Source organism: Mesoplodon densirostris, chromosome 14 (assembly GCF_025265405.1).
Source record: "Mesoplodon densirostris isolate mMesDen1 chromosome 14, mMesDen1 primary haplotype, whole genome shotgun sequence".
Classification (NCBI taxonomy): domain Eukaryota; kingdom Metazoa; phylum Chordata; class Mammalia; order Artiodactyla; family Ziphiidae; genus Mesoplodon; species Mesoplodon densirostris.
Window position 1 is genome coordinate 61,763,424 of NC_082674.1, and position 13,703 is coordinate 61,777,126.

Here is a 13,703-nt window from a genome sequence, read left to right on the forward strand (position 1 = left end):
AATTAATCTACGACAAATGAGGCAAGACTGTACAATCGGGAAAAGACAGTCTCTTCAAAAAATGATGCTGGGAAAACTGGACAGCTACATGTAAAAAAGTGAAATTAGAATATTCTTTAACACCATACACAAAGATAAGCTCAAAATGGATTAAAGACTTAAATGTCAGACTGGACACTATAAAACTCTTATATGAAAACATAGGCAGAACACTCTCTGACATAAATCACAGCAATATCTTTTTTGATCCATCTCCCAGACTAATGGAAATGAAATCAAAAACAAATGGAACCTAATTAAACTCCAAAGCTTTTGCACAGCAAAGGAAACGATAAACAAAACGAAAAGACAACCCACAGATTGGGAGAAAATATTTGCAAATGATGTGACCAACAAGGGATTAGTCTCCAAAATTTACAAACATCTCATGTGGCTTAATATCATCAAAACAACTAACCCAATAGAAAAATGGGTGGAAGATCTAAATAGACATTTCTCCAAAGAAGACATACAGATGGCAAAGAGACACATGAAAAGATGTTCAACATTGCTAATTATTAGAGAAATGCAGATCAAAACTACAATGAGATATCACCTCACACCAGTCAAAATGGCTATCATCAAAATATCCACAAAAAATAAATGCTGGAGAGGGTGCGGAGAGAAGGGAACCCTCCTGCACTGTTGGTGGGAATGTAAATTGGTACAGCCACTATGGAGAACAGTATGGAGGTTCCTTAAAAAGCTAAAATTAAGCAACAGTTTCTTAGACTCTTAGCTATCACACAAAAAGCACAAGCAACAACAAAAACAAAAGATAAATTTGGACTTCATCAAAATTTAAAACTTTTTTGTATCAAATGATCTTTTCCATTGAATGATTTGCAATATGATAAGGGTCTAGTACCCAGAATATATGAAAAACTCATATAACTCAAAAACAAAAGACAATATGACCCAATTTTAAAAGAAACAAAGAAATAGACATTTCTCCAAAGATAATATACAAATGACTAATAAGCACATGGAAAGATTCTCAACGTCGTTAGTCATTAGGGAAATGAACATTAAAACTACAATGAGATAGCACTTCATACCCACCAGGATGGCAATTATTAAAAAAAAAAACAAAAAAATAAACCAGAAAATAGCAAGTGTTGGCAAAGATGTGATAAAATTTGAACCCTCATACATTGCTGGTGGGACAGTAAATAATGCTGCCACTTTGGAAAACAGTTTGGCAGTTCCTCAAAAAGTTAAACATAGAGACCTAGCAATTCCTCTAGGTATGGACCTAGAGAATTAAAAACACATGTTCAAACAAAATTGTACACTAATGATCATAACGGCATTGTTCATAATAACCCCAAAGTGAAAACAAGTTATTTGTTCATATTTTTTGGACTTATCTGTCCATTTGTTGATGCACGAAGGTCCATCAACAGATGAATGGATAAACAAAATGTGGTATATCTATACCATGGAATATTATTTAGTCATAAAGGGAATGAAGTATTGATACATGCTACAACATGGATAAACCTTGAAAACATTATGCTGAGTGAAAGAAGCCAGACACAAAAGGACACATATTACTATTCCATTTATATGAAATGTCCAGAATGGGCAAATTAATAGAGAAAGAAAGTAGATTCAGGGGATAGGGAAAGAGGGGAATTGGAAGTGATTGTTAATAAATACAGCGTTTCTTTTGGGGTGATGGAAATATTCTGAAACTAGACAGTGATGGCTGCACAACATTGGGAGAATACAAACATACATTGAATTGTACACTTTGAAATGATGAATTTTATGTTGTGTGAGTTATATCACAACAAGAAGTTACAAAAAATTTTTAAAAGCCTAAAACTGGTGTAAAAACATGTACATGAGTTCACACTGATATAAATAAATGATTTAAATTAATACATGAGGATGAAGAGACAAAAATTCCTTTTAGAAGAATTCCAAAGAATTTATTTAGATACCCTTTCTAAAAGGTAAAGCTTAACATCCCACCTCTCCCTGTCACCATCTTAAGTGTGGGCTGTAATTAGTGACTTGCTTCTAATAAACAGAATATGGAAAGGGATAAATAGTAACTTTACTGTGGGGAAACCTAGTAGACGCTGCTTTACCAAATGATCAAGGTTCACATCATTAGTGATGTCACATGGACATCATGTAACCTCTGATATATAATGGGAAGAACACTTCAGCTGTGTGGTATTTGCTCAAAAGACACATAACCCCAGCCTAATCAAGAGAAAAACATCAGAGGAACGCAAACTGAAGGATGTTCTAACAAAATACTTGACCAGTACTCCTCAAAGCGGTTAAGGACATGGAAGACAAGACTGAGAAACTGTCACAGACCAGAGGAGACTAAGGAGCTAGGAAAACTCTGTTGGTTTTTAAAATTTTAACAAATGCACACAGTAATATGTTAATGGAGGGATCTGGGTGAGGGATATAGAACCCTGTACCACTTTGCAACTTTTCTGTAAACTTAAAATTATTCGAAAATTAAGTTTAAAAAATGAGTGAAAGGCTGGGAGAAAATATTTGCTCATATATAACAAACACAAAGGTAATTAGCATCCATTGGATCAGTGGGTTGAGGATATTATGACAGACCCCGTCTCTTGACAGCATTCGTTCCCCGTGACTTGCCTGCTATCAGGACTCAGATTGGCTCAAATAGTGGTCCAGATCCCTTGATCTCCCGCCCCATCCCAGCTTCATTTATCTTTTCATTCATGCATACAGTTAGTTGATTCAGCAAAATTTATTGAACATATTCTATGTGGCAGAAAGTCTTCTAGGCAGTGAGGATACCCCTTGCTCTCATGGAGCTTACAGGGAATGGACCCTCATTGCTCTAAATCAGACATCATAGTCTGGCTGTGATTGGTTGGGCCATGATTCGTTTAGGGGTGGCCATGTGATTCAATTCTGGCCAGTAAGATGTAACTGGAGGTTGGGACTTCCCTGGTGGTCCAGTTGTCAAGATTCTGTGCCCCCAATGCAGGGGGCCTGGGTTTGATCCCTGGTCAGGGAACTAGATCCCACATGCTGCAACTAAGACCCAGCACAGCCAAATTAAAAAAAAAAAAAAAAAAAAAAGATGTAAGTGGAGGTAATATAAAGGGATAGTGTTAAATAGCAATTTAAATTTAAATAATTCTGAGAATACATAATTTTAGGGTAATAAATATTCAAACCTAAAGGAAGATGAAAATCACAGACTTCTAAGAAAGGGACAGATTCGACCTGCACAGGCCTTTATCTCTTTGTTTTCCCTTCTTCCTCCTGCCTGGAAAGTGGATGTGATGTCTGGAGGTGATGCAGCTGCCCTGTGCCTGTGAAGTGATAAGCATGCTAAGGATGACAGAACAGGAAGACAGAAGGTGCCTGGGTCTCTGCTCCTCAGATGCTCTAGTCCTGTATTGCTTGTGATTAAACCTCCAGAATTCTTCTTATGTCAAAACAAAACAAAACACCACACCAAATAAAGAACAACAAAAAAACCCTACCTTATTCTTTACCGTACTCATAGTCCATTTTCAATTACTTGTAGCTGAACATACTTCGAACTGATAAAAGTATCAACAGGCAATTTCTTGAGAATACTATAAATGGCTAATGAGACATGAAAAGATGATTCAGCCTAATAGAAATTGGCAATTGCAAATTAATAAACCATTTCTCCCAACTTCGGTTTGACAGTCTCACTGAGGGTGCTGGGAAACAGGCAATCTCCTATGTTGTTGGTGAGAATATAAATTAGTACAGCCTTTTTGAGAGACAGTTGGCATTGTCTAGCAAAATATAAAGTGTATACCCTTTACCTAATAATTCCGCTCCTAGGAATTACTAGGAATCTTATAGAAATGTTTGTACTTATGCAAAAAGATATAAAAGGTGCTTGCTTCAGCAGTTTTGGTTATAATTAGTAAGTGAAAGCAAGTTAAATAAATCATAAGGAAATGGCTAAATTAAGGGGTAGTCCCACCATGGAATACTATGCAGCCACTAAAAAGGTTGAGACCATTATGTAGACTACAAATCTATTTGTAAAAACATTTCAACATTTTGCCATGTTCATTTCAGATTTTTAAAAAAGAAATTAGACTTTATAAAGTAAAAAGAAAATAACCCTCTGTACCCCAGTGAACCTTATTTTGTTCCCTCTGCAGAGGGAACTTGGTGTTTATCATTCTCCTGCATGTTTTCAAAGTTTAAATTGTATTGCAGTATCATTCTTCAACTTGCTTTTTTACTCAACAACTCTTTAAAGATGTTTTCATGTTGACACATGTAGCTATAGTTCATTTTAACTGCTGTTTAGTATTCTATTAGATGAATATATCACAATTTATCTATTCTCTCCTTGGTGGACATTTAGGTTATTTCTAACTTTTCATCATTACGAACAATGATAGAGTGAACAATCTTATACATGTCTCCTTGTGCACACATGCATAGATTTCAAGAGAGTAAGACAATTTTTATTAATATTTATAATATTTATAGGCTTTAACCAATCAATTCCACTCCTGAAATTTTATGCTATAGAAATACCTAAGCAAGAAGGCAAAGATGTATACAAATGTCTTGAAATATTGTTTGTAATTGTGAAATACTGGAAACATCCCAAATATCCATCAATTCACAATTAAATAAACTCAAGGTATATACAATGCAATGGAAATACTTATGGGCTTCACAAAGGATAAGATGTCCTATACGTTGCTACAAAAGATATTTAAGATACATTAAGTGTGGAAAAAACCCTGTAATTTAATACACTATAATTATAATTCTTTTAATGAAAAAAGTCAGTATATATGTAGTAAAGTGATCTGAATGAACATCACCATCCTGTTAGCAGTGATTATATGTGGAAAATGGGATTAGGGCTCAGCGGGGAAATCCTCCAGTAGTTTTGTCAGATACCTGCGTACACACGAACATATACATGTACACACGTGTTCACCGCCACCACCAATTCTGCCCATCAGGAATTAAACTGCTACTTTGATTTCTCACCTTAGTCTGTTTTCAACCTGTTCCTTATTCCATGGCATACCAAGAGTGGAGTGGTACATATTTACAGAGAATTTTACACGATAATAAAACTGGCTTAACGTTGGTTTGCTTTTTATTACCACCATATGCTTTCTAAAGAACGTCAGTGACAAAATATTCCTCCTAGCAAGGAGTGCTGCTTGCACAGTCCCCTCCCTTGGTAGCAAATCACTACCAAGTGTGGTCGATGTGGTCATGAGGGCCCACGTACCATTGGCTGGGTAAGGTGCTGCAGGGGTTTCAGACAGGCGTCTGATGTCTTTCCTGCCTTTGAAGAGCAGGGGCACCAGACAGGTACTCAGACACTAGAAACCATCAGTCTCTCTGTGGTTCAATTTACTGCCTGTATGACCTGCTTCCCGAAAGCAGCTTCTCTGCCAGCTGCCCTGGATGGGCCCTATCCTCACCCTTCCTAACTTGATGCCCTCAAGCTGCCCTGCACTTGAAGCCTTACTGTTTTTCCTCATCCTGGGAAAAAAAGAGACTCTGACCCTTTGGTCTTACTTTCTCCCATGCACATCTTTGCCTCCCTTTGTCTCCAGTGTCCAGATCACCACTTAACCCTCCACTTTGCTCCTGAGTGGTACCTGAAAATGCCTTCCCTAAAACCTTGGAAACATACCTGGGGGAACAAAAGTGAAATGGTTGCTCAGAACTGGCTATCTGAAAAACCTATAGCTGGGCAGTCTGGGGCCCCTTTCCTGTGCCCATGGAAGTGGTGTTTCCCCAGCAGTCTTCTCTGGAAAAGAGCTTCACTGGAGAGGGCAGGGCATTACTCCATCAGCTTTAAAAATAAGCACTCCGTGGAACAGAAAGAAAGAAAAGCCATCCACCCAGCTTAACCTGAGCCTTGTAACAGAGAGGGGAGTGTGTGAGGAGAACAAGAGGGAGATACAATTAATTACCCTTAGAAGCAAAGGTAAAAGTTGAAGATTACGAGACCCATTTACAGGAGGAAATAGACCCATCATTGAGCCTAGAGAATGGAAGGATTGTTTAGGGCCAGAAAAGCGTCTCAATGTTCAGATTTCATTCCTTTTCTGGAGCTTTGGAGAGAGGAAGGTCATAGCTTGGGCTTGGAAGGTACACTTAGCAGTGGGCTCAGACCGGGAGGGGGGCTGCTGTCTTGGGTTCCGTTCTGGGCCCACAGACTGCCCCCTCCCTGAGGGAATAGGAGCTGGAATCCTCTCCAGGAGCCCATGTGGGCTGGCCTGAAGGGGTAACCCTGTGTGAGGCCCCTGCATTAACATCACAACAGCTGATGTCACAGACCCCACAGAGCAGCTGGGGCCCCAAATTCAGGGTAACCCTAACCCCGCAGTGATGGAAACAGATAGAGGGGTGGTGCCCCCCGCACAATGCCTGGCCCCCACCATACCCCTCCTCCTCCCTTCACTTCCTCAAGAGCCTTTGTCTTCTGGTCTCTTGGGCCTGGAGTCTCTCTCATTCCCAGCAAATATTGTCCATTAAATTCAAAGCTGAGGCCTCCGGGGAAAGGGTCTGGCACTTTTTTCCTCTCTCCCCTTATCTCCCACTAGCCATTCCCCATCCTCATCTGCCTGGTGAGCAGACGAGACAAGGGGCAAGCTGGTGACGGCTTCACATCTGTCCCTGGTTTGGTTTGGTTCCCCGCAGAGCCCTCTCTGGACAAGGCCATGGGCAAGACATTGTCCCCGTCAGTGCTGACTCAGAAGCTGTGGGAAACATTCGGGGGGTGAGTTGGGCTTTGACAGCCCAAGCCTCTGTACTGGACCCTCTGGTTTGCGATCCCCTCAACCAGGTGGAAGTCTCGGTATTCTTAGAAGTACAGGGTCCTCGTGCCTCCCTCAGTACCTTGAACTGGTTTGGGGAGATCAAGCTTAGGTGGTTGTACTGGTCTTTAGGTGTGACCTGGGGATCCTGTGAGGGCTCCCGGAAGAGGGGGTGCGGCAGGGCTGCAGGTCTTGAAAAATCTCCCTGCCAGAACTCTATGAGGCAGGGAGAGGAGGTAACTGCTCAGAGTGTCTGGCTTTTCCTCACAGGGAGATCTATACTTCCAAAGGAATTTGGTTATGATTCAGGATTTCAGTCCTGAATCTTCCTTAGACATTGATGAAAGCCATGTACCTTCTAGCCAGAAAAATGAGTGGATGCAAGCCTGCGCGCCTGTACATGCATTCACACACACACACACACACACACACACACACACACACACACTCCAAGGGTTCATGGACCTCTGGTCAAGAACTCCTGAATTCTAAAAGGAGGAATACATTTTGGCAGAGAAGGTTCCAGATGGAATTGAGGGGCAGATTCTGCCCGAAGGACTGGCTCTACTCTGAGCCAGGCAACTGGCTGTCTGATGGGGAGGGCTTGTTCCTCTGTGTCTACACAGGTGCTCGAGGGGCCTCAGTACCATTAAGCCTGTGATGGGCTTGGGGAGTGGAAGCCGGGAGGCAGAGAAGCTGTGGAAACTTCTGTCCAATGCTCAGCCACAGCATGTTGTGGAATTTGAGGGGAGGGAGGGAAAGGCCTGAAGGAGTTCATGTGTTGTGGCTAGGAACTGGCTAGGCATATCGACCATGCATAGGTCATTTACACTTCACAGCAAGCCTGTAAATTAGGCACTACGGTTCTGCTTTCACTGAGGATTATGAGATTTAGGGAGTTAATTGTTCAAGGTCATCCAGCTAGTAAGTGGCACAGCAGGAAGTGAAGCCCAGGTCTCTCAGGCACCAAAGCCCAGTTGCAGTAGTCAGACGTTAACTGAAGAAACTCTCTCCAGCCTATTCCCATGGCTTCCATGCCAGCCTCGGGGCCAAGAAGGCTGGGTGTTGTTACACAGACATTTCAGACCTTAGTCACCATGGTTTCAGATATGCCCACCAGGTCCCCACTCTCCTCCCACTGTACACCAGACTTGTGCCAACTTTTCACTCTAATGTCGTCGGCACCGTATTGAATTTAATTCCTTCAAGGCCCAGCTAATTAACATCCTGATTTCCCTGTGCTGTCTTCCCTGACCAGACCCGTTCCTACACCAGACCGTGATGCCTGTCCCTCTCCGCCACCGAGCTCTAAGGCGGGCTCATTTCGCTCCTTGCTCTAGATAATCCCTCCTGGCTCCATCTTACCCAGGAGCCTTTCCACAGCAGGGCTGGTGTTCAAAACACACTGAGCCCCCAGTTGCCTAGCTTGGTGCTCCCCACAAACCAGGCGTGTCAAGGGTTATTCCTCTTGATGATGATGACGATGCCTGTGTTAACTGTATAGACAGGAAAGCCTAGCCCAGTAGTTTGGAATGTTTCCAAGGCCACAAATTCGACTCCTTGCCTTGTCTGGCAGGCAGGCTTTCTCCTCCCCACCAGGCTTCTGCCTGCTCTAGTCCTCAGTCCGGCTCAAGGGGTGCAATGGCCATCATCCAGATCACCAACCATGGCTGCAGTGTGCAAAAGGGGCGGGAGAACAAAAAACCATGAGACAACACCGTGGCTTTTGAACAGGTACATAGGATGTCTTATTTAATAGCAGTTAAAAGAGGAAAACGTACAGGAGGAATAAACATGCTCTTTCCACATAAGAGGTTTTCTACTAACCATGAGGCCCATCTGTATCAGTAGCTTTACTGGTTTTAAAGAAAAAAGTTCCCTTTAGAGTTAAAAATGGACTTTCCTAAATTTCCCCCATAAATGTGCAAAATAAAAAGGCCATTTCCAACACATTAGTGAAAAGTAACTGCAAACTCAGGCAAAAGAAAGAAAAAAAAAAGAGGCAATGGAAGCAGTCAGGTGCAGAGTCTTGGGAGAAGCGAGGCTATGGTGAGGGGGATTTCTGCAGCAGGCCCCAGGGACTGTGCTCAGAGGCCTCATGGGGAGAGTCATGGGCAAGGCCAATCTTGGGGATAAAGGGCCCTGGGTCTGGGATTTGCTGAGCAAGCACTTGTCAAGTGTGCAGGCTGACTTGGAGGCCTGGGAGACACTGAAAATACTGCGGACTGCTCCCTGTAAGCCTGTATATTCCCTTTACCAGTGGGGACTCTCTGTTGTTCCCAATTTCCAGGTCCTGTTCTTCCCCACCCCCAAGAGCTTCATTTACAGTCTACTCAAAGAGATTTTGCTACGAGATACGTTAAAACTATACCAGCTGCCTAAAGTACTACTGAAACCCACTAGGGTCCCAAACCTGACTGTCCCTTCAGGAATATGGACCTGGTTTTCCCAAGAACTCAGCCAACTAGAAGACAGAAAGACCTCCAGGCACCCATGTTCTCGCCTCTTACTGAGGCCTCCAGGGCACTTCTACACCTCTGGGCATTTGAGCCCAGATGTCAGGAGTCTGAGGGGCATGGACACCCATGCTTTGCACAAGTCCTCGCAAGGGCAGGCGCAGCTAGAGGCCTATAGACAAAACTGAAAACTCTTACTTCACCAATTCAAACAGCTTGGACATTGCTGGTCCCTGTTTTTTTACCTTTCCCTGCTCACCAAGAGTGTGTCCCCACAGACAACTCAGTAGCTGCATGTTGGTTTCGTTAGGGAAGGCTGAGGCAGACGGAGAGGGAAGAAGGGATCTAGCAAAGGATCCACCCTATGAGTCTTGGGCTTGAATAAGCGTTCTCTGTAGAGACACCTGTGTGTGCAAGGGGCAGAGTAACCCACGGTCCTCCACCCTGTTCACTTTCTCTTCTATAGCACTGTTTCTCCAGGGTACAGGTTTTTGGTTTTTTTTTTTGCGGTACACGGGTCTCTCACTGTTGTGGCCTCTCCCGTTGCAGAGCACAGGCTCTGGACGCGCAGACTCAGCGGCCATGGCTCACGGGTCCAGCCGCTCCGTGGCATGTGGGATCTTCCCGGACCGGGGCACGAACCCGTGTCCCCTGCATTGGCAGGCGGACTCTCAACCACTGCGTCACCAGGGAAGCCCCAGGGTACAGGTTTGAGACCAGGCCAGCAATGATAACAGTTGAAAACTATTGTGATATGCTTAAGGTTCTCTCCATTCCACTTCAAAGTCTCAGCACTCAAAGCGGAAGAGATCTTGCTGTAAACTGGCATCTAGTGAAGGAGGGTGCTTGGGGCCCTTCTGAAGCAATGGGATTAGTGTGGTCATTTCTCGTTCTTTTCTAATAAAGTCCAGATCCTGACAGATGGTATTTTGGGTCTCATTCCCATGGACCCCTGCCTTTCCTTGGCTATGGAAGTTCTGGGTAGCAGCACTCATCTCTGAGCCTCATTCTAAAACCCTGGGCAAACTGCCTAGCCCCTAGGATGAGCCTCAGAAGGCTTCTGCAGAGTCCACACGCAGCCTGGTCTCCAGCTTTGAGGAAGCCTGCGTGCCGGTGTGCATATTTTCTTCCCCATGGTTTTTAAGTTGTGATACAATATTTGGTGGGGGTCGGGGTGTGAAAAAGGAAGCACTGTCTTCCCTAGAAGCAACTCAGCAGCTGACAAAGGGAGTGAAGAATTCTGTCTGATGAGTCTTTCCTTCCACTAACCCAAGCTGGAAATGACTGTGTGGCTTAGTTGTCATTGTTTGGTGATGCACGATTATACTCTTGCCAGTAGCCTTAGTAGCATCTCCCTGAAGTGTCTTAAAGGGCAGATTCCTCTGCCTGACTTCATAGTGAAGCCCTTGCATTAAGTCTCGGGAGCCCATTTGGGACAGAGGACACAGCCTCCAAGCTAGCTGGTCCAGGCTCCTCTGCAAACTCCAGACCTTGAGGGATAGGATTACAGGCAATCCTTCTCAGATGAAGCCAAAAGATAGCTATGGGGATCTCAGAAGGGGAAGGAAGCTTTGGGCTTGAGCAAGAAGAGCTTATCCAGGATATGACTTAGTGAGGGACAGCTGTGCCATGGGTAACAAACCACTAGCCATGGCTGATCCGCTCTACTTCACGGTGACAGTGGTTCCATCCCTAAAGACATCCATTCAGTCCAGCTATAGCTGTCCCCACAGTACAGAGTTGATGATATTTCCTTTAAAGATGGTGGCCAGAAAGTTGGCTTTAAAACACAAAGGAATGATTCCAAGGTTTTACCTAAGGGTAAAGTAAGGGCCATTTTCAGGCTTCTGGAATCTGACTATCCCAATGACACTGCTGGAAGAGGTCAAGTCTCAGACTCTCTGTCTAAGGAATAACTGTTGACCTATGCCCTGAACCAAGTACCCTGACAATGAGAGGAATGGGGAAGGGCTGGAGCTCTGATTCCATTTGCACTGGCTTTCAAGATCTCCTCCTGGTGTGGGGCAGCCTATAGTTAGTCACGAGGTCCAATTCTTCCCGTTGCGTACTCAGCTCTACCGTGCCCCAGAAAACTTAGAAGTAAAAGCATTGGGTCAGATCTAGGCTAAAAAATGCCATCCTTGGGGGGACTGGAGTGAAGCCGTCATCTTGCCGCACAGCACGCTTGTTCACCGGTCAGTGAAAGTCAGTGGACTGAAGAGATGAACCTCCAGAACTGTGTGCTGGTCTTTGATAGACTAAGTAGTAGTGTTTTCCAGGCCCTTTCCTTGCATCAGGAAGAATCGGCCTCGCCTACACAGTGAATGGGGCCCCTAGGAGTGAACAGGATGTACTTTATTACCCTTCTGCCTACTCACCTTACCTCCCAGAGCCAAGTACCCATTCTGTTTGTGTAGTTTCTGAGCCCCAGATCTAAGCTCTAGAGCCACGGATGAAAGGTGGTTTATCATGCTGGACCGATGACACCACCATCTCTAGGAAAATACAGACAGTGTAGCATGACTTCCCCTGAAGCCCAGCCTAGCAACAGCTCGTGGACTTGCTTACCCTTGTGCCTCTTTCACTATAGGGAAAGGTTATGCGAATACTGTACATAGGTTATTAAAAAAATACATTTGCTCTCTTTGAAGAAGAATGCACAAATGCAAGGCCAGCCAGTGCTGGGGCCCGGACTCTGGGGCTGCAGCCAGCAGCCTCTGTGGGCCCGAGGCCTGCCTTCACGAGTGGTGGCTGCTGATGAGTCCCCGGAGTTGCTTGGCCACAGTGTCAATCAATTTCTGCTTGTCTCGCTCATTTTTCCGAAACTGTGCAAACATGTTGTTCTTGCGGCTAGTGTCCTTCATCCTAAACAGAGAAGGGAAGAAAGAGAGCAAAGTGTTTGAGGCGGCAATGGTGGCTAGTGTGTCTTAAGCACCACCCGGAGTTGAGAGAGTCCAGAACACTTCCACTGTCAGGCGCGGACTCACCTACTATTATTGACAAAGCTGCCCTCCTGGCACCCAAAGCCCTCCCCACTTCAGTCACCTTTGGAGAACAGTCAAGAGCCAGCCATGGCCAATCGCCTCCTCATCCATCCCCACCCTACCTACTTGCTTCCCTTCTACGCCCAGGTATGCCTCTGTTGTAGGTATCTGGCACCTGCTGCAGCCCTGATGGTCAACAGGACCTTAGAGAATGTCTAAGGTCTTCTCATCACCTCATAAACCCACTAAATCCTGCTGGGACCTTACAGCTGGTATTTGAAAGGTAAAGCAGAACGATGCTCTTAACTAGCAATTCCAAAAGAACATGAGTAACTGAAAGCCACTGTGCATTTCCAAACCCTCCGCTATCTGGTTAGTCTATCCTACCGTTAACAAAACCAAGGGCTTGACTGATCTCTTTTCCTTTGCCTCGGGGTAGGGGCCCAGGGGCAGTGAGGTGGTAAGAGGGCATGGTGCTGAGGAAAGCAGGCGCCAAAAGACTGAGCCAACAGGGGCTTTAGGCAAGAGAAGCCCCTAAGTTCTCAAGGGCTGCTATGTCTTCAGATCTTGGCCTTTGGAAAACTTTCTAACTGGCTCATGCTAAAACTCCAGAGACGGCATATTCCTAGAGCACAAACCATGGGCAGTTCTGGCCACCAGTTCCACCAGATGGAGAGACCTAACTGGGAAGCATGGATGGAGAAAGTCAAGGCCAGGCTGAGGTCGCCAGAGCAGCCCCCAAGTCCGACTAAGCCATTGTGACAGATCCCAGGAATCTGTTATTCCCCCAAAAGGGCCCACAGCCCCTGACATCTGTTGGTGATTGTTAACTCTGGCCCCAGCCTCTGCACACTGGATCTCCAGCCCACGGATAGTTCTAGTGGTAGAGAATTAAGGACACTGCCCAGACTCATTTCTCCTTGGGGTCAGGCTAGGCGGCTCCTCTTCACCATCCCCCAGGAACTTGGCCAGGTCTCTGACTTCACAGTCCCCTGGCCTGCACGGAGATAGGCTAGGAGAGGGGACGGAAGGAACCTGGCACTGGGGAGTAAACTGCTCTCAGGCAGACTTCCCAGGGCCTTTGGCCAATCTTGGCCCATGTTTTTTTCTGTGGGGTGGCCCTGTGCAGAGGGACAGACTAGAGGTCAGTGGGTCAAAAGGTCAGAGAGCCCATAAGGACATTTATATCCATATGGTAGGGAGGTTCTAACGAGCACCATTGCTTTATGGCTCTGGCTGACAGTGACAGCCACAAACGAATTGAGACTTCTCTCTCTGACCTAAGCTTTAGGGCCTTCAGCCTGGACTTACTCATCAAGCATGCTTAGACACTGTGTATAAGGTACAACCACCCACATGTGGAGGCCTGTGCTTCGACAGGAGGAAGAAGGAGAGATGACAGAGGTTTAGAGGTTTAGGTT

At 45.0% G+C, this 13,703-nt stretch overlaps 1 protein-coding gene across 1 annotated transcript in view; it reads right to left on the reverse strand.

The window, feature by feature from the left end:
- Positions 1 to 8,566: 8,566 nt before the first annotated feature.
- The window catches only part of EXOC6B (exocyst complex component 6B), a 730,763-nt gene continuing 725,626 nt past the window's right edge, over positions 8,567 to 13,703 (reverse strand). Inside the window, exon 22 of the mRNA XM_060118019.1 lies at positions 8,567 to 12,163. Within this exon, the coding sequence (XP_059974002.1) occupies positions 12,037 to 12,163 (127 nt within the window). The 3' untranslated portion in view covers positions 8,567 to 12,036. The remainder of the gene's footprint in view (positions 12,164 to 13,703) is intronic.